The sequence below is a fragment of the Fringilla coelebs genome (assembly GCF_963513975.1).
Source record: "Fringilla coelebs genome assembly, chromosome: 1".
Taxonomy (NCBI): Eukaryota; Metazoa; Chordata; class Aves; order Passeriformes; family Fringillidae; genus Fringilla; species Fringilla coelebs.
This window is the reverse complement of record NC_140028.1, coordinates 24497565-24521590: the sequence shown is the minus strand read 5'-3', so window position 1 is coordinate 24521590 and position 24026 is coordinate 24497565. Positions and strand designations below refer to the sequence as shown.

General features: G+C 40.1%; 1 protein-coding gene across 3 annotated transcripts in view; it reads left to right on the top strand.

The window, feature by feature from the left end:
* Window positions 1-6345: 6345 nt before the first annotated feature.
* Window positions 6346-24026, top strand: part of DPY19L4 (dpy-19 like 4) — a gene marked incomplete at its 5' end in the record, with an annotated part of 32881 nt that continues 15200 nt past the window's right edge. Inside the window, 13 exons of one of the 3 annotated variants that reach the window (XM_084207669.1) lie at window positions 6346-6478; window positions 10029-10136; window positions 11096-11220; window positions 11929-12019; window positions 13762-13883; window positions 14739-14884; window positions 16575-16698; window positions 17242-17376; window positions 18598-18729; window positions 18819-18917; window positions 20113-20186; window positions 21978-22136; window positions 23793-23912. In XM_084207669.1, coding sequence (XP_084063795.1) covers window positions 6346-6478; window positions 10029-10136; window positions 11096-11220; window positions 11929-12019; window positions 13762-13883; window positions 14739-14884; window positions 16575-16698; window positions 17242-17376; window positions 18598-18729; window positions 18819-18917; window positions 20113-20186; window positions 21978-22136; window positions 23793-23912 — 1568 coding nt within the window. The remainder of the gene's footprint in view (window positions 6479-10028; window positions 10137-11095; window positions 11221-11928; window positions 12020-13761; window positions 13884-14738; window positions 14885-16574; window positions 16699-17241; window positions 17377-18597; window positions 18730-18818; window positions 18918-20112; window positions 20187-21977; window positions 22137-23792; window positions 23913-24026) is intronic. The other 2 variants (XM_084207670.1, XM_084207671.1) reach the window with 2 other exon arrangements.

Below are 24026 nucleotides of genomic sequence, written 5' to 3'. Positions count from 1 at the left end.
TTATAGGTAAATCCTCTTTACAAAATACACCAGAGAAGTTTCAGTGATATTTGTGGGGCTGATTGAATTCAGTGAAGCCACACTGGAGGCTTACAGCAATTCATTACACCCTCCTGAGAATATTGCAGAGAATGGTTACATGGCAGCTGCTTCTCAGGGTCCCTGATGTCAACGGGATGGATACTACAGTAGTCTCTCTTAAGATCCAGAATTTTTTCTGTGAATGAAACAAGCTAGTCCATGACTGAGCAATTCAAGTAAACTCTCCCTCTGGGAGGGAATCCAGGTTTCTTCCTCTGTCATTGTGTTTCACTCAGTCATATCTCTGCCAAAACCGCAGAGTTCAAGGACTAAGCGTAAATTTCCTGTCAATTCCTGTCCAAGTCGTTGCTGCTGACATCCTGACTCACTGAAGAGGAAGATATTATCTACCTTTGTCAACAAACATCATTCTTCTTGCAATTCCTAGGGCAGGACCAACTTTTCTCCTGTAAGGTCAGAGTTATGTAAAGTTGGGAAGGATATTTAACAAATTACTCTAACATAATGTACACAGGAAAAAAACATTGCAAGCAGCTAAGGCCAGTTTCCTTAGATTCTCCCATCACAAGAACCATACCAACATTTAGCACTTTCACTATCACTGTGCACCAACATGTTGACTCTTTGCTCATCTGAACTGTACATAAATTAATTTCTCTATTAATTTCTTAATGATAGATCTTGTAGAAGCTCAAGAAGAAATATGCAACTGCAAAAATGAGCCCAAGGCGAGTGGCATAAAGGGAAGGAGGGGGACACTTCACATGGAGGAAGAACAAAAGAGTCAAATCATGGTTTGTATGCTTTGATTTGTTACCCCAACTGATAAAAATGCATCTGTCAAGAAGAGGAAGAATCAGTCTGCAAACAAGCTAGTGATATTCTAGTAACACTATGAGATTTGACAAGTGGAGTAAATCATCCCACTTCTTCAGACAACCCAGTTTTATCTCTGGATCTATCTCTCATCTTCATTAATTACTATTGAAATTGCAGGCAGTAATCCATTTACTGCCTGCAAGAAGCAGGAAACTGAGTATTCAAAGTATGATGAATCAGTGCTTTAACTAGCCAAAACATGACAGGCAAAGCTTGCTGCCGTCACTGGTGATTCCCAAAGAAAAGCCTTTATGTAACTGTACAGTTATACATAATTACACAGTGACAGGCATCCTGTTCACACACTAGGTCTGTTTGTTCTCTGCATTTTTCATAGCACTCCATGTCTCATAAAAGCAGTTATACAGGCTGATACAGGTAAAATTAATAATTTTAAATGGGGCCATTCAACTCAGACAACTCCTGGCTTGGAAAGCATCAGCTCTGGAAATGAAGTCAAAGCCTGGCAACGCTGGCTGGGATTGAAGAAAAGCTCAGGAAACAGAACTGCCCTTCCTAGAGGAATCACACTTCTCTGTAACAAACAGCCTGGCTTATGTTTCCTCCTTGGAAAACTACAGCTGGGATTATCAGAGCTGCTTCAGAGTCTAGAATCTGCATCCCAGATGGAAGTTGCATCCTACTGCGAAGTACAATCCCATTCACTTCTTTTTCGACTGTCTAGGAAATCCTAGCAGACAAGCAGTAGGTTGGTAATAGCTAATCTGCCTGATCAGAGCGCATTTTGCCTGTGCTGGAGTTGTTTCTACTCACTCCAATGAAAAGCAGCACCAGCTGCAGAGGGCTGCTTCAGCCCAAGCTGTTTTAATAACACTACATGCAGCTTTTGAGAAGGGATCTCATGTCTGCTTAGTGTTTGGGCTATGACTTGTATTACTGATTTATAATCTTCAAGTATCAGGCCAAATTGCTTCCTGCCTAAAGTTGGAAACCCATCAAAAGCAGTGACATCGCCCTTTCTTCTGCCAGCTGTAACATGGTCAGACAAGAATGTGGGGCTAAGACTGCTGGTTGCTATGTTGGGATAGGAGATGTGCCTGACTAGTGTATTTAGTAAGACATTAAGATATATTAAAGATCATATTGCTCCACTTCTCTGAAAAATACTTATATAAAAAAGGCCAGCACAATATTCCAAGAGCAATTTCCTAGATGTAATCAGTCATTCCTGCTGATGTCAGTACCAGGGATGGGGTTTCAGTGACTCCAGTCATGATAGGCCTGCCCTACAGGGACAACACAGTGCCTGAAAAGAGACCTGAATTCTGGTGCTTGCTTTGCACCAGCTGAAGTGTTTGCTAAGCCCTCATCATCAGCACCTGTGTGATGACACCAACTCTCTGTCATTGCTCAAGGTGCGTTACCAGGGATGCCACTGGAAGCTGGGGAACGTGCTGTTCCTGGTCAAGCAGCTGATGAATGGTGAAGATGCTGCACAGGGAGGCAAGGGATGAGGCTGCCTTTCCATGCTGGCAGGGCAGGCTGTGTGGGGACCAGCACCTTCACCCTCAGAAATGCAGCTCAAACAGCTAGGCACCAGAGACAAAAGTCTCTCCAGACTCAGAAATCTGCAGGGGATGTTTAAAAAACCAAACAGTATCAAACCCAGGAAGAGGGAGAAAGGGGAAGTACAGCTCTGACCAATCATAGCTCTGACCTAGCAGAAATGACAGTGAAATCAAAGATGTGAGCAGCAAGGGCTGTCGTCATTAGCAATAAAAAAAACCAAATTGCAGTTTAGTAAGAGCTGACCAATATACTAGGTGGCAAAGTGTGAGTCAAAGCAAGTGCAGAGCTGTGAATCATCCACCTCAAAGGGCTTTATCCTTGGATAAAAGTCAAAAAGACAGCTCAGGGAGAAAAAAGGAGTGTAGGAAAGGACAGAGACAATAGCAGAGCAGTGGGCCTCCTCACAGAGCAGAGGCCACGTGGAGGACAAGGCAGCTACCAGCCAGATACGCTCCCTTACGGTTATTTCTGTATATGTTTCACAAATACAGGGGTCAGCCTCCTGCTCTGGGGAACTTCACCTGCAGCACAAACAAGAAGTAGAGCAAGAGCAAAAAGAGGGAAGTGGTACAGAAAGCAAGTCACATCACTAAGGGTGTGTGTTTGTGTCTGTGTGTGTTAAAAGGAACAAACATTTATCAGGACTTTTCTCCTGCAGTCCATTTACGATGACTTTATTACTGATACAGTGCTCTGCAGGAGCAATACAGCAATTAGTCAGCTGACATGGCTTGGTCTTATAAAGTAAGATGAAAAGCAAGAAACTAAATTACAGGTCAGATAAAGGCAACTGTGATAAGGATCAATGCCATTTAAGAGGGTGAAAACACAAAGAAGGAACTCTTTCAGGTGGGATGGAGAGAGGGGAAAAAAAAAAGGGATGGAGAAGATGATGAGATGGTTAGAAGGACGTAGAAGAGAAAATTTATAGGATGAGAGGAGAGGCTTTCAAGCATCACACACATCTAAACACAGGGTGACATGAGTTAGTTCTAGATTACAGGGAAGCCCAAGGAGTGACAGGAAGAAGCAAAGAAAATGAATATGCAGGATCTCATGCTGCTTCAAGGACAGTAAATACAAGAGGCAGGTAGAAAGAACAGGAAGATGGTCATGGCAATCACATCTGTAGTGTCTTCCACCTGCAGAGGAACACTGTTTAAAGAAATTCCAAAGGCCTCAAGAGAAATCAAAACACAGATTTACCACCAGAGGACTGAAGCTAAGAGAGAACTGAGCCAAAGCATGTTTCCATGTCCCCAGCTCAGTTTCAGCATGCAAATCCAAATCAGCTCCCTTGATTTAATGTGTATTTTCCATGATTTACAATACAGCAGATGACCATAGAACCTGGCTCACTTATATCCTAGGCAAGGTGGGCATGAGCTGAAGAAATCAAAACAACTGGAAGCTGTGCTGAAATAAAATAGGAAAAAGTTAAATAGGTGGGAAAAAATTCCAAAATTTCCATATATTGTGTGTAACTTAATTTTCTTAGGACTACTTAGGTCCAGTTTTAAGTAATGCTTCCACATTATCATTATCCCTCAATATCCCCATACTTATTCCCTTGCAGTCCCCGTATCAGGTGGGAGAGCACGCCTTTCCAATTTTAAGCAAAATTTTGGTCCCACAAACAATTTTGTAGGCACTACATTTTTATACTTTGATAGAAGATATACAGGTTTGGGGAGAGAAGAATCTGAAATAATTAAAATGAGCAAAACCTCTGGATACTGACAATCCAGAACCGTAAGTTAGCAGCCTGAAAAGTAACCCTACAAAAGGCTGAAATTAGGAGAATGGGTAAAATATCTACAGTCATTACCTGATTATTGAAACATTACAGATATTTTTAGGCATGGCATCTTTAACATACAAAAATATAACCTGGTTCGTTTACAAAATAAACAACTACATTTTAAAAAAAATTCTGTGTCATGACAAACATGCCCAGTATTAATGCATTATACTAAGGTCTGTGTTTGTCTCCTGTCAACATTCTCTAAAGGAGAGAAAAAATGATTGTTAAGCTGGAAAGCATCAGTACCATGAACTTGTAAATAAAAAGGAAAATTATGTCTGCAGGGCTTAGAAATAACATGTAAACAGAGAACAAATGCCACCATGCAGATAGATGATGCATGTTTGTACAGAGAAAGCTTAGAAAAAGAACACAACATCCCTGTATTTATTCGTTGTAATGTATTACAGCACAATGTTTAGGCCACATAATAAGCTGTCAAATGAAATAACTTTCATATGATATTAGTTGAAGAAAGCATTTTGGAAGATTGAAGTGCTACACTAATAACATTTTCAACATTACCTTAACAATCATTTCAGCATGTTCATTCTGGGGGAAAGAAACTTGCATGAAAAATGATTTTTGGTTCTCCCACCTTCAAATGTGCAATTTTTTTCCTTAGGAAAAAAGGAAAATTGAGTGAGCAGGCTGGATTTTTCACTTCTCTGCCTACTATGCATGTAAATAACTTGATATGCATTTATAATTTTACTGAAATCAAGGTGTGGGATGATCCATATTGGAGCATCTGAAGAAAACTGAAGTTGCACAATAAATGCAAAAAAGTAACACTATAAAACAGCAGGTACAAAGAAGGCTTAAGAAAAAGCATCTAGAGCTCAACTGAGCAATTGTATATTTTATGTCTGTCCATGTACCAATGGTCTGAGCACAAATATTTAAAACAATTACTGTTCTTTTCATTGCAATGACTACAGTTGCTTATTCCAGTAACTTTAAAAAACCCCACACTAACAAACAAGCAAAAAACCCTAGAGCAAACGCAATGCATTAGAAATGCAATGGATAATTTGCAACACTTTTCACTATCCAATAAATTAATAACTGCAAAAATATTTTAGATTTTATTAAAAAATCCAGGAAACTTATAAATCTCATTTTATACTCCAACAGGACACATATTGGTTTAGTTTGTCCTTGCAGCTGCCAGACGAGCAATCAGTTTTCCAGCAGCTGCTTGGCCATTGGCCTGACTGCAGGTTCAGGAGACAGGCAGCCTCCAAGGGGCAATTCCCATAAACCTCCAAGGGGCAATTCCCACAAACCTCTTCCCACGACCAGTTCTGTAATCACAGAATCAATTAGGTTTGAAAAGGCCTCTGAGATCCTCGAGACCAATCCCTGACCGAACACCACCATGCCAACTAGACCCTGGCAGCAAGTGCCACGTCCAGTCTTTCCTGACACACCTCCAGGGACAGTGACTCCATCACTGCCTGGGCAGCCCGTTCTAATGTCTAATCAGCTTTTCTGTGAAAACCTTCCTCGAGATGTCCAACCTAAACCTTCTCTGGCACAGCTTGAGGCCACGTCCTCTCGTCCTATCTCTGGCTGCCCGGGAAAAGACGCTCCCGTGGCTACAACCTCCTTTCAGGTAGAGAGCCATAAGGTCACCCCGAGCCTCCTCTTGCCCGAGGTCTCTGAAGAGGCCCGGTCCCTCTGGAGCGGCGCTGGCAGTTCGGGAGCGGCCCCAGCCGCGGCCGCGCTGCCCGGGAGGTGCCGCCCTGGGGGCTGCGCGGCGGGGCGGGCGACGGGGCCGCGGAGCTCCCGCACGGGAGCCCTGAGGCCGCCCGGCAGCGCCCCGCTGCGCCCCTGCGAGTTCGCTGTGCCCCAGTACGTTCGCTGTGTCCCAGTATGTTCTCTGTGCCGCGTACATTAGCTGTGTCCCGTACATTCGCTGTGCCCCGGTACGTTCGCTGTGCCGCGTACATTAGCTGTGCCCCGGTACGTTCGCTGTGCCCCGGTGCGCCGCCGCTCGGCTCCGGCCGGCCCCCGCGCTCCGCAGCCGCAGTTCCGGCGGTGGGAGGAAGCGCGGGGCCGCTCCGCTCCGCTCCGCTCGCCGGGGGATGCGGGAGCGCTCCCGCCCCCGCGGCCGGCGGGAGGCGGGCGACGGCGCGGGCGGGGCGGACGCGTCGCCCCGCAGAGAGCGGCGGGGGGAGCCAGCGGCGGGCTGCGGGCACGGGCCGGCCATGGAGGAAGGTGAGGGGCGGCTCCTCAGGGCGCGGAGCCGGAGCCGGGCGGAGGCGGTCGGGGCCAGGCCGCGGGCTCAGGCCGGCGGTGTGCCGCCCCTCGCGGTTTGTGCCAGGGCACGGACGGAGGTGAAACACTGGGCTGCAGGACACAGGCGGCCTCCCGGCCCAGCCCGTCCCGGCGGCCCCTCGGGCCCCAGCCCAGCCCATGGCAGCCCGTCCTGTGCAGCCCCAAGAGGGAGGCCGGGCCGGTCCCTAGGGGACGTGGGGTCTTTTTCTCTTCTCTTCTCTCGCCTGGCATTGTCTCTGGGCGGAGCGCCCGGGGCAGCATCTGTGGGCTCCGTGTATGCTTCCGTGAGTGTACTTTCTCTTTGGGCATCCTTCCGTATGTTTTAGTCAGTCTTCTTTCTCCTTTCGTTAAGTACTAGAGAGCATCCAAAAGAGGACGAAAGTGGTGAAGGGCCTTGAGGGAAGCTGTATGAGGAGCAGCTGAAGTCACTTGGTTTGTTGAGCCTGGAGAAGACTGACGGAGACCTCCAGCTTGCTCAGGAGGGGAAGAGGAGGGGCAGATACTGATCTCTTCCCTGTGGTGACGAGTGACAGGACCCGAGGGAATGGCCTGAAGCTGCGGATGGAGGGGTTTAGGTTGGTAATTAGGGAGAGGTACTTTACCCAGAGGGTGGTTAGGCACTGGAACAGGCTCTCAAGGGAAGTGGACACAGCACTAAGCCTGATGGAGTTCAAGAAGCGCTTTGACAGTGCTATCAGGTACATGGTGTGATTATTGAGGTGTCTTGTGCAGGGTTAAGAACTGGACTTGGATCATCTTTGCAGGTACCTTCCAATCCAGTGTATTCTGCGATTCTGTTCCCTACACAAGCATTTTTCTCCATGTCTTTTCAGTGCAAATCCCCATTGTAGGGGTTATGAGATGGCATTTAGATTTCTTGGAGAAATCAGGAGAAACAAAACTGTTAATAGGTGCACAGAAAAATGCAGGAGCAAAAGAAGCATGTGCAAATCTGTCCCATGGCATATTCCAACCTCCCAGCTGTTCTTAGCAGGAGTACTTTCTGAGTTGCACATGGTTTCTATATGTTTAGGAGTCTCCAGCTGCTTGTCCTCCACAACTGTGTCCGTATTCTTATGAATCTGTGCAAACTCTTGGTTTGCAGAACATTCTTTGGGTAGGAGTGTTCTGCATGAAGGTGATGTGCAATGAGCTGGTTCTTTTTAGCATGACTCATTAAATTTGTTTGAGAACTTCTTGTATTAGAAAAGGTGAATCACTGCTCTCTATTCAGTGTGTTTGTGCACTTCACTAACTAGTAGACGTCTGGCATGTTTCTGTTGGTCATCCTCTTTTCTAGACTGAGGCATCTTCAATTTGCTTCCTTGTTCCTTGTATGGAAGCCATTGCACAACTTAAATCACCCTCATGGCATTTCTCTGAATGTTTCCCAGCTCTATCTTACCCTTCTTTAGATGAGAAGACAAAAATTACAGACAGTGCTCAATTAGTAAGTGAAAAGTGGATGAGTATAGTGGCACAAAGTAGGAATGAGTTACGTATTTCTGCAGTAGAAGCAAATAAGTGGAATGCATGTTTTCTGAAAAAGAACTTGTTTGAACCAGGGACTTACAGGAAACCAAAAAGCAGATGAAAAATTATGTGCTGGATAGGGAGTTACTAGAGGCTGTGTCATCAGTTCAAAATTCTAGATAATTCTTAGTTGTTACCTTGTTTGACTTTCATATCCCTCTGTTTGAAGGAATCATTGAAGTGAAAACAGCATTTTTCTTGTTTGTGGCAACAGCAAGAAACAGAAGTAACAGACTCACATCTTTTTGTGTTATTGCTTTGGTGTTGAGCAGTCTTGAAAACTGAGGTGAAGATCTTTTGCTGATTGAGATGTTGTTTCAGAGGTAGAATTTTAAACTGTTACTTCTTTGGGAGCTTTCTCTTAGTGCTTGAAATGCTATACTTTATAAGTTTGTTACACTTCTGCTATGGTTCACTTCTCTGCCAGAGAAGCAAAGGCCTTTTCCTCCAGTGTTCTCAATGCTGTTGCTTTGGTCATAACTAGAATGACAGGGGCACTCAATTGTTCTTCCAAACACATATCTGCCCCCTTTTGTGATCTAGGATTTTCTTCCAGTGTGCTTTATTTTGCATGGTACAAATGATTTTTAACTGCAGTGCGCTTGGTGTTTGCATTGCTGATAAACTTCTCATGTATGTGTCATGAAGAGATGCTGGTATGCATTTCATTTTGGATTGACATGAAGATAAATGTGATACTGAACACTCTAACTACAACTCCTTGTGTTGTTTAGACTCTTTCCAGTTCTTGTCTTGGTTAAGAAGGTAAACATTTTCTGTTCATTCCATGGAAAATGTTACCATTGAGATCTTGGTTTGCTTAGAATAGTTTATAATTTGCTCTGTTAACACACTGGTGTCCTGATACAGGCAGACATCGCTTTAACCATTTATATTTCCTTTTCTAGTTTCTAACTTTTAGATTTAATAGCCAGGAATTAAAAGTAGACTGAATTAGAATTGAAGTAATTAATATACAACCAGAGTACTTAAAAGCTTTGTTGTAGGGTGTGAAGATTGACACTTCAAGTTTGAAGTTGGATGGGTTTATGAAGGAGCTGGTTTAAGTCCAGAGGAAAATTGGTGGCTGCAAAATTTCAAGCAATGTTGGGCAGTAGGTCAAACAGGAGAGCTAAAAATTCTGGAGCATGAATTACAGTTAAACCTTTTCATTACACTTCCAGAATAACGTAAATGTTGTGGACTATCTTTAATGTAGGAATTATAAAATACTTTTTGCAATGAGTCTTTTTGTATTCACAGACCTGCAGTCTGTGAATTTGCCTCATTGCCTTTCAGACTGTAAAATAAATGGACCAGGACTTCAAACTGCTGCTGTTCACAAAAAGTGAACAGAAGCCCTTGGTCTTGTGATGTGATATATGTGGCTGAGCAAACTGGGCTTTTAAATTATGTGTTATACTAAATATTCGTAAATCTGCTTACTTCCAGTAGATCCAAAAGCAGGAAAAAAGAGGTATTACATTTACTTTATAAAAGCCTTTGCCTTATAAATAATAGGCATCTCAGTTTAAAAGTAATGGACTAGCCCAATTTTTGTATTACTCTGCTATAGCAGCATAAAACCAGGATGAGGAATTGAGACCAGTTTCTCCCGGTGTCTGCATCAACTTACCTAAACTACTGATTTCCTTCATTTGTGTTCACCAAATGGGATAAACCAGTTAGCTTCCAGTTTGGGTTCTGGGTAATCCAGAGTATGGCCTCAAGAGAATTAGGTTTTTTTTTTTCCTAGGGAATAACATAAGAATTGATTTCTGTAGTGTTATATTGTAATTTTAGTTGGGCATATGGCATACTTTCATGGAGTCTTTGTCAAATATATCTTCCATGGGATTGAATCAGTAGCAGTAACTGGCTGCTACCTGCTGCTGTGTGGATTTCCCAGTGTGATTTTATTATTGTGTTGCAATAACTTGAAAAAAAATGTCTTCAGGGGCAGCAGACCTGCGACAGAGAAAGAAACAAAACTGCTCAGAATCTGACAAAATGGCTCCAGAGGAGAGAAACAAAGAAAATTCAAAGCTGGGAAGGTCGCCAAAATGTAAGCTACAGAATTTCTAGCTGACTTTTGATTGTTTTTTTCATTATTCTCTTACATTTTATGGGAAGATATTTGTAGCATGGTAATTTATAACAGACTTACTTTGAATTAGGTTTTTGAATATTTCAAGGGAAAGTAGGCATGCACACTACAGTTCTTTAATAATGACACTTTATGCGTTGGAGAGTGAAATGGTAGTCTTGGACTGTTTCAGGCTTGGGGAGGTAGAGGCAGGGGAGTTAAGAAATTTACTATTACTATTTGCATACAAATAAATATTTTTATTGCTCCTGGAATGATCTTCTGGTTGGAAGCTGATACACATGAAGTAATGGTTCTGAAACAAAAACAGACGAAAAGTCCGTACAGCTTTTCAAGAAACAGAACTAAAACTAAGTATAATTTTAGGCAAGCGCTCACCAAGCTACCAAAAGCTTTTATGTTAAAAGTACATGCTAACTCAAGGGAGATACAGGTGTAGTAGACACCCTTTGAATGAGTTTGGTAAAATTCAGATTTGTTTGTTCTTATATTCAAAAATGGAATGGAAAATAGAATGTCTCAGAAATTATGTTAGATGTAGTGTGCCACTTCTGTCTGTTAATGTCTTTAAGAAGTTTGTAGTGTTTTGGGTAGAATCTAGAGTTTGCTCTATTTATCTGGAAGAAGCTTTTCCTTCTTGGAATTCATTTGACAACAAAGCTTGCTGGAGAAAATTTGCAGTGTAGTGTGTTGAATATTTTGTCTGAAGGTCCTGTGAAGCAATGATAACAACTGGGAAAGAAAACTGCAGGGCAGGAGTAACAAACCAGTTTTCAATGTATCTGTGCTGCTGATGGTATGATAATTCTCATGCCAGTAAGTTCTCTTGTTGTTCAGAAATAAGAGTCATGTGTAGGATGTGCTGTTTGTTTCTCAGTCCTCTGGACTATTGTAGCTTTTCCACTGTTCATTTTCAGATATGTTAATCCAGCGTTTTGCAAAGCTTTTCTTTGGCTGTCTCGCTGCAGTCACCAGTGGAATGATGTATGCTGTGTACCTCTCTACATATCATGAACGGAAATTCTGGTTTTCCAGCAGGCAGGTAAAGATAAACTACTGAAACAAAAGCCAGATTGTGTCCTTGAAATCAAATCTGATCCATGTCATGTTGAAACTACTTGCAGTCCTGTGTCCTTCTAAGGAGGCCTCTGTCTTTGAAACAGCTTCACTTTTTTTGTCTTCTTTATTTTCTTTTTTTTTTCCTCCTGCTAACAGTTGTAGTGGCTTGTCATGCTTTTGTATGTTTTTCCATGTCACCCTTTATCCTTAAAATACCTTTCTAAAGTATGAAAAATTAACCAAAGAATACTGGGATTGCAGAAGCTACTCAACAGGAATATGTGTTGGACTTTTTGGGGGGGGGGGGGGGTTGTGTTTGTTTTTGGATTCTGTTGGGGGGGGCAGTTTGTGGTTTTTGGTTGGTCGGTTTGGTTTTGTTTTCTTAAGAACTCCATTATTAAGTGAAGTACAGAAAGTTGAATGAAATTCAGGTTTGTGAATGTGAAAAGATCCTGTGGATTTTGTGCTGACTTACAATGTGGATTTGAGTTGCTCTGATTCCAAGCATATTTGCTAAGTTACAGAGAGCATTGTGTACCTGATAGAAATGCCGTGAAAATTAATGGTTTGTGGAATATTTTGAAGATGTGCAGTGAAGTCATAACCATGTACAGTGTTACAAAACTGGTCTATCTGAAAATATATTGTCTTTGAAAAGAGATTGCAGAAGATTAATATATTTTTTTTCTAGGAACTTGAACGAGAAATTACATTTCAGGGTGACAGTGCCATTTATTACTCATTCTATAAAGAACTGCTAAAGGCTCCTTCCTTTGAAAGAGGTACAAAATTCATTTGTTTTATTAGCTTTGAAAAGTCCTGTTCACTTTGAAGACAGTAAAAAACTCCTGCAGACTGCAGAGACTAATTTTATTCTCTTATGTAGGTGTATTGGTCAGATTAATTAAAAACCACACACTGTCCTAATTTTTCAGTACCTTTTGAAAAGCAGTATTTAACTATCCCAGCAGATTGCCTTTAATCGGTACTCTAGGATAGGGTTAATATTACTCTTATTATGCCCTGTGTCAAAGTTATCATTGGGTTTGCCTGTGTCACAATAGTGGGTTTTTCTGCCATGTAAATATAATCTATGTTGAATTTGGGAATGAGGGATGAAAATTACTGTTTTCCATCCTCTGTCAGAAGACAGAACAGTTTCTGTCACAAGCTGATCTGCTCCATCCTGTCCCTGCCAGAAGTTTTAAATCTTGTCAGCTCTGAAGAATAGATGCCGATGAGCACTGAGTGGTGGGGACAGAAAGGAACAGGAAGGAGAACAGACTGAGTGACAGTGATCTCTCCTTGCTTTGTGCTCTGCTCTTTACCCTACACTGACTGGGGGGCTCTCTGACCCTGGGTCCCTAAACCAAAAGGAAACTAAAGCAGTGAAAAGAAGGAGCACTTCCATGCTTGTTCAGGGGTTCAGAATGCACTGCACTAGCATTGCGTCAGGAGAGAAGAGGATGAGCTGCCCTATCTTGCAGTGGTCAGCCACTGAATTAGTTCAGGCCCTTTGTGAAACCTCACTGAAGCCAGTAAAACTAAACTTTGTGGTTACTGTTTTATTGGTTGAACAGTTTCCCAACTGAAATGTAGCACATGAGCAATATCTGAAGTCTTTGGTACACTCAGTGCCTCATGTCCTCTGGGGATGTTGCCCATGCTGTGAGTGGATGGACTGGAGGCCTCATTTAGGGATGCTGTCTCTGCAAACAGGTAGACTCATGTCTAGAAGGTATTACAAGGTATTCAGTCTTCAAGAGGGTATTACAACTGTGCTGAACCCAGTTGTAAGTCCTGAAAGACCTGGTTTGGCCTACAGAGAACCAGCTGCAGACCATACACCAAGATATGCTCAGAGCTGGAAACAGTTGTCTGGTTTGACTGTTGCATTGTTTTTGAGGCTTTTGTTCTCCCCCGTATCTTGATTTGGGTTGTTTTTACTCTTCCCTCTATTATTCTGAGAATTGACAAGTCTTTATTTATAATATTTTGGAGTGATCTTGGAATGATCCTTCAAGTATGGCAGCTTCAATTCCATCTTAACCCCATGGAAAAGCACCTTGTGTTTGGCAAAGGATTCTTAGAAATCTCAGAAATGCAGAGCTGAAAGGGGTGATGAGGCCATCATACCTGACATCCTTCTGGAGACAGGTTTAATACATCCTGCTCATCCCTGTTAGATCTGTCTCACTCCTTAAGATCTTCCTGTGAAGGTGATCTATAGGCATGTAGTTCCAGGCCTGCATGAGTGTGTTACTGAAAAGCCTGTGCTTCAGATGATAAGTTTTGGGCCTTCTATTTAAAGACTAGATGCAAAAAGGGTAATAACTTTCTAGCTAGATCAGTAGGTGGAATGACATCTAACACAGAAGTTTCTCTTTCCTTTTAAACTAGGTGTGGTGAATCAGTCAGTAGCTTTAATCATCAGATGTTATTCTTCCTGCCTTTGAATACACTTTAGCCTCTTTTAGGAACAGCAGTACTAAGTGATTCCAGGAATAATTTTTTTTGTCTGTAGGTGTTTATGAATTGACACACAACAATAAGACAGTATCACTGAAGACCATAAATGCTGTCCAGCAAATGACTTTGTACCCGGAGCTGATTGCCAGTGTTTTATATCAAGCATCTGGTAGCGAAGTATGTGCTTTTCTCCTACTTTCTGTACTTTCATTATGGTTGTGTCTCTGCGTGTGTGTATATGAGACTTTCTGTGCTGTATCCAACTAATGCATACATTTTTTGTTGAATGAGTGGAGCTGAGGCTCTCACCAGGTCTAGATTCTCCTCAATCTCAGTTCTGATCAGTCTCTGTCATAGGATTTTGGGGGTTTAACACTAAGTAGTAACTTTTTCTGTTATTCTTTACTTCTGTAGACTGCTTCGAAATGTCAGGAGTATCTGTGCTATCCATTAAAAACTGGAAAGTTAGTTAACTCCTTTGGAATACAGAAGTCTGTTATAGTGGTACCTGTCTGCCCATTCTCATAGGGAAAAACACTTCTGTAGATTAACCTTTTGTCAGTTTCCACTCTACTCAGGCTTTGTTCTGCTTATGCTGCATACTTGTGTCCTCTCTTATTATCTTTCCTTTTTTATTGTTTATTTTGGAACCATTTTTGCCACATCTTTACTTCTTCAAGTTCTTCCCTTCTATAACTTTTTCTAGTAGTCCTCTGAACTTCATATCCTACTGTAGCATAGATTTATTAAATCTGACACATAGAGTGTTCAAACTAAAGCAAATTCAAAAATCATGGCACTGGCAAGCTGAGTCCTGAATTGTGCTCTTAATTCACACTGCTTTGTTGTTCCCCATGTTTTATTTGAGCACCAAATAAAAGCATGCCCAGTACTTTTCTAAAATAGGAGGCATCTCTTACCTGTTTGTAAAGCACCTAGCACATTGTTAGCAGTAACAAATTGTAAATAGTAATAATTTCCAGCTTCAGCTCAGTTGCCACTATGTCTCTTCATTTTTATTTGTAATTTCAGGAAGTTATTGAACCAGTGTATTTCTACATTGGTATAGTTTTTGGACTGCAGGGAATTTATGTGACTGCATTGTTTGTAACCAGTTGGGTTATGAGTGGGACTTGGCTGGCAGGAATGCTGACTGTAGCATGGTTCATTATTAACAGGTAAGAAAAACATCTTTATACAATCTAGTTTGTCAATAAGGAATTTTAAAATATTAGTGGATTGAAGTGATTTTAATTAGTGGATTGAAATGCTTTTATTAAGCTTTGTGTTCTCACTGTGAGAGCAAAATCTTATGGTGAATAGAAAACATTTCCAAGAGATTAATTGATTCTCATGATGATTGTTTAAACGGAAAGGCCTCCTGTTGTTCAAACCATCCACATTACCAGTTGAACTGACTTTATGTATGTGTGTGAATACAGGAGTATTCACACACAATTTCATTTTTCAAAAATAATCCTCAGGAGGTTTGGTTTTGTGCTGTTGAAGAATGAAGACAAATATCCAGAACAGCTGTAAAACAGACCTACACTCTCTGGCCAGCTCTAAGTGTTGTGACAGTTGTCCAGTAGCATAGAAAGAAATTATCAAGTGCCTTTTTTTTTTTTTTTTTTGGTAAAGAATATTTTATTTTTTTTAATCTTTTTTTTTTAGTGGGTTTTTCTGCAAAATGGAATTTTCTTAGATCATCTTAATATCAAGACTTTTTTGTTTTAAAACAATTCACTTGGAATTCCCCTTCCCCTTACAAAGTGCCACAATAATAGGGAGCTTCATTTGGGCAATGAAAAGCTATGTTCATGCTCTTGGTTTGTCACCATGGAGCTCTGGGGCTTTCTGTGAACTTGAGAGCACTTGAAACAGAAGACCTATGGAGCAAAATGTTAGTGATATACCTTTAAAGAAGAACTGTTGGGAAGCATCTTCTAGGAGTGTGACGTCATCATGACAGAATCTGTGATTAATAGCTGAAAATACTGTTAATCAAGCTGATGTGAACAGTGAAAAGTAGGAGAAATGGTGAATAAATCTGTAATTTTTTTCAGCAGTGAATAAGATTAAACAGTGTCAACAAAATGAAAGGTTTAGTAGTTAAAAAAGCTCTGAATATGCCTCTGCAAGAGGCTTCAGAGGAAAAAATGAAAGGTAATGCTTCTAAATACCTAAATGATAAAGGAGCTTGAGGCTCCTTTTTAAAGGCATAGTAGACGCAAAGCAGGCTATGTATCTCTGAGACTAGATGCCTTTGGTTACATTTGAAAGCGTGGCTTGTGCTTCTGAGTCACTTTAGCACTTTTAAAAACTTTTACCTACACCTCTAATTGTGTGGATACTGTCAAGTCACTCCATGAGAAAACCCTGCATGCTCCCCATCCGTCTATCTCTTGTTTTGCTGGGCAGAATTTTTCCCTGTAGACAAAATATTTGCTGCTGCTGCTGCTGTGAGGGAGCACCAGTTTGTTGAGCACTATGTTGTGCTTAACTACCTAAATCACTTGTTTAAAACATACTGTATGAGAAATGAAAGGAATCTTTTCTCTCAGCTATGAGCTGATTTTCATTGCAGGTCAGAAAAGCTTGAGGCAGATGCTTTTTGGCTTCAGTCCTATAAATGCCAGCTAACATGGAAACCTGCGAAATGGATGAGTAAAGATTGGGCCTTTCATGCTGTTAATAAATTGGTGAACTGTATCAGCAGCAAAGTTGTGTCAGTGTTACTTTGCACCAAAATGAGGAAAAGTTTGCTTGCAAGCCCACATATACAACTAGAAATGGCATTTAGGCTTTCCTTGATACTCTTGTACAACAAGTATTTAAATATTTTTGTTTCTTTGTACTTTATTCTAGGACAGACACAACAAGAATTGATTATTCCATACCATCAAGAGAAAATTGGGCTTTGCCGTATTTTGCATGTCAAGTAGCAGCTCTCACAGGCTATTTAAAAAAGAACCTAAACTGTTCTGCTGAGGTAAAGCAAAATTAGTTTCTTAAGAATGAGCTGTGGGTAAAACTGTACTCTAGGTTAGTTACTTCTGCTATTGTTGCCCTTCTGGGCAGAAAACAGTAGAAGTTTTGTTTCTTCTTTTCAAAAGAGCCAGTTGGATTTCACCTAGGCATGTGCAGTTTTTGCTAAACAACTTGTGCCCTACCTTGCTGTGCCCCCAGGAGGGTTCAGAGAGAACAGTGTGGTAATGGGCCATGTGCTGCTTGTTTTTGAATAAACAGAGGCAGAATTTTTCTCATATAAACTGTATTTCTTGAAGAAGATGGTTGTTACTTTCTTACCCTGACTGTCTAAAAAATATTCCTACTGATTGGCTTGAAATGTTTTTGAATATTTCAGTAATTACTTTTCTTCCATCTCTAAGTTAAGCACATTTGAAGTCAGTATTTTACTTATATCCCAAAACAATAGTTTCCATAGTTTATATGTTAATGACCTCTCAGTTACTTGGTGACAGACATGCATGGGTACAAAATTAATGCTTTTTCTTTTCTTTTTTCCTTCTAGAAGTTTTGTTATCTTTTGGTGAATGCCTCAACATATACCTTCATGATGATGTGGGAATACAGTCATTATCTCCTGTTTGTCCAGGCTGTTTCTCTTTTCCTGCTAGACAGCTTTGCCCTAGCACAGACAGAGAAGGTATTGGAACTTTTCAACCTACTGACAGTTGGGTGCTTACAGACAGCCTCTGAGGTGCCTGCCATTCATACTGCTCAGGAGCTCCAGAGGGAACAAGGCTGAGTGCTGAGTGTCTTGCAGCCTGGGCCCAGCTGAAGTGCATGTAATATGCATCAGAAGAATAAAATAACTTTAAACTGAGTCTCTTTTGGACTGCCGTGTTTGGGATAGAAGCTAAACAAAGCTTTTGAGACCTGAAATGTCCTTGGAGAGCTAAAAGAGTGATGAATGATATTCCTCCATTTTGGGCTAGCTGCCTCTTTTCTTTCTCCTATTCCCAGTAGGGTGGGCAGACCAAAGAAGTGCTTTGTTGGCTCTGTGCAGTTTAAGAGCTCATTTTCACCCTAAGTGGCCTGTCCTGTACTGCTTTGCCGATAAATAGACTAGACAGAAGTTGAGGGAAGATTGATTTTTGGATACAAAAAAAGTATTTAATTTTTTTCTGCAAAATGCCTCTTAGAAATGTTGCAACAGTAAGGTGTTCTTATGCTGCCTGTTGCAGTTGTAAATATGCTTTTTTGTACATGCATGCCTTTTGGTTTTGTTAGATATCAAACTGCATGCAATTCTAATTCTTCACCTCTTCTTTCAGTTTCTTTTTATTCTGTTCCTCAGCAGTGGGAAATTTTTGATCTATTGTAGTTCAAAACAGACTGTATAAGGGAGAAAATGGGTATTTTGGTAAAAGTCTGAAGAATCAAGCATCAAGGTTTATAACATCTGCTTATCAAGTAGTAAATAATAGCAAGTATAGCTAACAGTCTAAGTATTCATTCCTGAGACAGGTTAATGAACAAGTTATTTTGAGGGCGAGGAAACCACCTGTTTACAGTTGAGCTGTGTCATTAACTGTGTGTTCTTACTGCCTTGTAGTTACTGCTTTGTGTGCTTCATCACAGGAGGGTGTTACTGGGTGGGGAGACCTGGTAAAATACTCCTGCTTATGGCATTTTTACAGAATTATTGTGAAGCAATTGTCCTTTAGTTACTGAGGCTGATCAGGATAATTTTCATGTGCAATGCTTTCTAGAGCCAAATGGTACCCTGCTAGATTCATGAGTTGAAGGATTGAGATCCATTAATCCCCTGATTAACAATGGAAGTGAGCTATCTACTGCTCTAAAAAACAGGATTTATATCCGTTGTAGTTTTATTTTATTGTTTATTCTTTTTCTTCAACAGGTGCACGAGGTATACAGAATCTACCTGTTTTCTGTCATTGTGGGGTACCTTCTGCAGTTTGAAAATTCAGCCTTACTAGTGTCACCATTACTGAGTCTTGTGGTAGCTTTAATGCTCTCCAAATCCCTTCAGGTAAATAGACTTTCTTCTAACCCTGAGTGTAGTTTTAAAGTTTAAACTGAACTCCAAAATTATACAGCATTCTTTAAATATTTTTGCAGATGAATATGAAAAAAAGCACATTTGTGTCAAGATTGCTGAAAATAATGTATATTTATTTGGTACTTACAGTAGCAGTGACACTAAACTTCTTATTAAAGGTAAGATTCCTCTGAAAAAGTGATTTTAATTTCAGAATCTAAATTAAAAGTTGCAGATACATCTTGAAAAAATCTTTTGAAATGTTGCTTATCTTATTGATATAACTTTGATATTGTTCATTGCTTATTTCATAGTTAGTATGAGTACTAAAAATGGAGTCATTTTGTAGCCACTCAAACAGCTTCGTCTTCTTGGGGTTTTGGTCTTTTGGGTTGAAACAGTGTAGAAATACTCTTTAAAAGACATTTTATCTGTTTTATAAATACAGAGTTTGTTTTAACTTGAATGGCCTCTACAGACTAGTCTGAATATTAAAACAATATTCTTGTGCATGGTGACACAATAGCCAAGTATGAGTGGTCTTAGGGTAGATATTAATTTTCAATTACATTTCAAGTAGAACGTGGGAACAGAGACTTTCACTTTGTGTAGGGGTCAGTTAGGAGTTGAGATTACACAGTGGGATTTTAGCCTGATTTTGTATTTTGATTAGCAATTCCCTCTTGCTGGCTTTTTACACATATTATTGTGTTTTTCTTCTATGCCTGAAACTCACCATGGTTGTGTTAATTAACAGTATTAACTTAAAAGTAAAGAAACTACTGAACTCTGGAAGGCTTGAAAGAATGCTCACATGTAATTATTTTCCTCTGCCTAGCCTTGCTGTATCTCCAGGAAAATAAAATCCAACCTTGAAAAATATGAGTTAAATTACAGTTATGAGTAAGTTACAGAACTTTAGGCAGATCAGACAGTCTGTGTGAAGATTACAAGTGCTCATGACTTCTGCTCAGCTGCAGTCTTATTTACTAGTGGAGCCAAGCACATCACTCTTAGGCTTGCTTGGGAGTTTTGCTGAGTTGGGAGAGTTGGGAGAGTTGCTGGGTCTGTTTTTCATGATCCTTTTCACACTGCTCAGTAGTTTGACAACTTATTGGCAGCTTTTCACTTGCCTTCCTGGTGTGGTATGGGACTGGAATGAAGGGAATAATATTCTCAAGGAAACCCTAAATGTAGAATTATTGAAGATTTACAATGCTATACCTGTACCTTAGTTAGCACACTTAATCCATTTTGTTATTTTAACTAAATCTTGAATAGTTGATTGTTATCTGATGTTTTGTAATCTGAATGACTATGTGAAAACTGCTTCCAGCATTTTGTGTGATTTTTCTCTGCTAAATTAATTTTTAGATGTTCATTCCTCATAAAGAAAATGGGCATTTGCTGAAGTTCATTGAAGTAAAACTTGGCTTAAACACAACTAAGTAAGTTTATTTAAGCTCTTACACCTCCCAAGATACCCAAACTTTTGAAACTGCTCTGAGAAGTGTAACATTTCAGTGGCTTGTGAGAGTTTTACAGAGGAGCTAGGGAAATAGTTTAGTTATTTGTTGTCTGGTTTTAAGAGTGAAGTAAAAAAATATGCACATACAGAATTTACTTAGGGTATTGAGGTTTCTGAGGCACTTCAGTATTTTTCATGCCTTAGGGTGAAAGCATTTATTGGATTTTTGTTCTCTTGTGATGTTGAAGAGTGAAAACTTTCTGTATCCTGTCTATTGTTTTTAATAAGACTTGAAAGCAATGATAATAGGGTAAAGGTGCCAGTATGAGCTTTTTATAGCCTGGAAAAAAGGCTCAGGAGTGAGTCATGAACTATTGATATTATCTCAAAAGAGGCTTGGGTTGTGGGTACCCCCAATATTCCCTGTATATTTTGGAAGAAATTAAGACAAGGGACATCTTAAAAGTCAGAGGGAATTGTGATTCTAAGAAAAAACATTAGTATCTGTAAAAGACTTGGATGTTGGACTGCAAGAAGATGTCATGGCAACAGATTTTCTGGAAAACTTCCAGTGGAGTGTTAGTAAGGACTGACACACTCCTGGACCCAAGCCAAGACTTGCAATTCTATGCAGGAATTGGAACTCTCTGAAGAACTGCATCTTTCTTACAAAAAGCTACTTCACAGCCTTTCAGGGGAACAAGTGAAAAATGACATCACACCCAACGGAAACTGTTGGAGAACTTTTGGAAGACAAGATGTAGTGATGTTAACTACGATGCATTATTTATCGCACACGCATACTCATTCTTAAATGTTTTGCAAGAAAAGAAGGGACTCCTGGTCAGGATTTCAGTTTATTCAGCTCCCAGGTATTAACGGATTTCCCTCTTTTTCTCCGTGGGGCCTTGCTAAATAACACTTTTCCGACTGTCAGACTCTGCAATGAAGCCAGAGATTGAGACAAACTGGGTGCCTTTACACCTGGAACACTGTGTAACTATGTATTGGAATTATGATTTGCAGCACAAGAGCTTCAAGATCTGTCTTTTAAGGCCAGCTGGGACATGTCCAGCTGTTAATCTTTAACCTGATTCTGTCTAATTGAAAGTGGTTCTGTCCTCTAGTCTTCCCTTGGGAGAAAATGAAAGAGGGAGGGAAGCAAAACAAAGTAAGACAAGAATGCAATCACAGCACCACATGCTGCACCAGTTCCAGTTGAGAATACACACTGACAGTGCTTCTGAGCAGAGTGTATTATCTTCCTGCTTGCTAACTGAGAAAGAAGAATGATGAAGTGGCTTCAGCTACAGAACTAGAATTTCAACATTAAGGATTTTATTCCTGGCAGTGTGTCAGGCTTCTTTGTGATCTCAGATGACCACTTCCTTCGTCTCCTTGTTTGGAATGAGGGCAAGCATATCTTCTTGCATCAATATCTCTAAAATCTTAATCCACTGTGACAACAAGATTCTTTTGGTGCCCATAATGGAGTTATGTGGGAGGTTTGGCTTTTGTGATATAAAGGATTTGTAGTCTGGTCTCTTCAGATCACAGATACTTTTTAGGAAGATAGACTTCTGACAATTACTTTGAAGAGTATTTGCAAAGCAGTTTCAAATGATAAAAAGGTAACGTCAAGATGAATTTCAAGTAGCTTCCTATGACATGAATAGGTTAAACTGCAATTGTTTTGTGCTGGGTTGTTGGGTTTTTTCCTAATCTATGGGATATTATTATTGTTTTTAATGGAATGTTTTTGCCTTACTAGGAATTTTACAATGAATTGGCTCCTTTGTCAAGAATCTCTTCAGGCACCCTCCCAAGACTTTTTTTTGCGACTAACACAGTCATCACTGTTGCCTTTTTATATTTTAGTATTAATTATCTGCCTTTTTTCTGTAACTCAGGTCATTTTTAGGAGAATTTGGTAAGTAACTTGTTTATGTGAAAAATAAGTTAAAAATAAGAGGCTCCTGGATGCCTCAGGGAATGGTCATCATGTTTGTTGCTCCAAAGTTTATTTTACCATTGAGCTTGTCAGGGTGTGAGCAGTAGTAGGAAGGCCGACAAGAGCCTCCTAAAGAAAAGTCTGTTGGTGAGGAGGTTCTTGAGCATCTCTCCTGTCAGGACAGGGAGTTGTCATTGGTTTGTTTCCCTGCAGGTGTAATTCCTGCTGAGCTCCGGCTAATGTTTGCTGATGTGTTTGTCTCTTCCCACTGACAGAGAAAGTTATATCTGTAATTCTCCTTCCAACAGCAAAGTTATCTAATTGTTGCTAGAATTTGTTTTTCTGTTTTGGATTTGGGGGTTTTGGTTTTTTTTTTCAAATTTATGTGTTGAGAAAGATGAGATGGGTGGAGCTGAGAGGGCTTTGGATTTATAATGCTCCACTGTTGGTTTTTAAAAACACTTGCTTACTGTGATAAAGTCCACTAGCCTTTGCTGCTTGGAACAGAACTGAAGTAAAACTGACTCAATTAGTTTTAGTTTCGCAGTCATTCACAGTTCCCTTGAAAGGAAGGGGTAGTGGAACTGTCCTTGTAAAAAGACTAAGAATACAACGCTGTAGATTCTAGCATAACTTGTCTTGGAAACTCAGTGGTTAGGAAATTATCTCTTCCTGGTAGAGGATGAATGGTGTAACTTCTCAGATACTGGAACAAATTTCTCACTTGTCTGCCGCAAAAATCAGTCGGTTTATTTCAAGGATGAAGGCTTCTGACAGATAAAGATTATGCTGCTGTAAATGAAAATGTTTGTCAGGTTGGATGTGTGATAGGATATTCAGAACAACAGAGCAAACTTTTTATTGTTTGCTGGTGGTTGAAATAACTATTACTTTGTAATGAGCAGTGACTGCATTATGTCCAACACCTTTTTAAAGAAAATCTTAAAATAAACCTTTTCCTCTCTTTTTTTTTAAATTTTTGAATCAGTTAATAATCTTAAAATATTTTTTCTAATTTTCATAAGGGAGCTTATTATAAAAATGTAAACAGAAATCACATCATGGTAGAAGGAAGTATTATTTATTCTATGCCTTGCTATCTTGTTAGTAGAAAACCTTTCACTGCAAGATTTTGGCTATGATTTTTATTTGTTATATATAATTAGAATTTATAATAATGTGACTAAAAGCTACTTTTGTTGTCTTGTTGTACACACATTCCATACACAATTATCATCCTACAGATTCCATACTTCTTTACCATGATAATGGTATGAAGAAACTTAAAATGCATGTTCAACATGGTTTGTCTAAATGTTTGTAGAGTGTACACACTCTTAAATTAGACTGTCTCTTGGTGCTGGATTACCTTAAAGTAACATTTGTGGTCATAGGCAGTGATCCCATTGTATTAATTGACAGCCATTGCTTCAGAGAGGTTGCAATCTAAATCAAGAGACAGTGGGTACTGATAGGTCATTGATCAAGTACAAAAAGCAAGTAAACAGTGCAACAGTATGATATGCTATGATATGGAATAATCTCAGTGCACTGCTGACTTAAAAGTATTTTTATTAGCACCTTTTCCTGGGATAATATCTGAATTAAGTAATGTCTCATTTTCTCCAACTGCAGTGGTGAACCACTGAAAGAGACAGTTAAACTTGAGGATGGTCGAATTGGAGAGAGGCCAGAAATAGTTTATCATGTAATTCACACAATTTTGCTTGGTTGTCTAGCGATGTGTTTGGAAGGGTAAGTCTGATTTTGATGTATCTCTTTTGAAATCAACAGAGTTCCATACTGGACATGATACACTGTTTACCCCTTTGAAATCACCCTTTTTCAGAAATAATTTTGGCATATAGT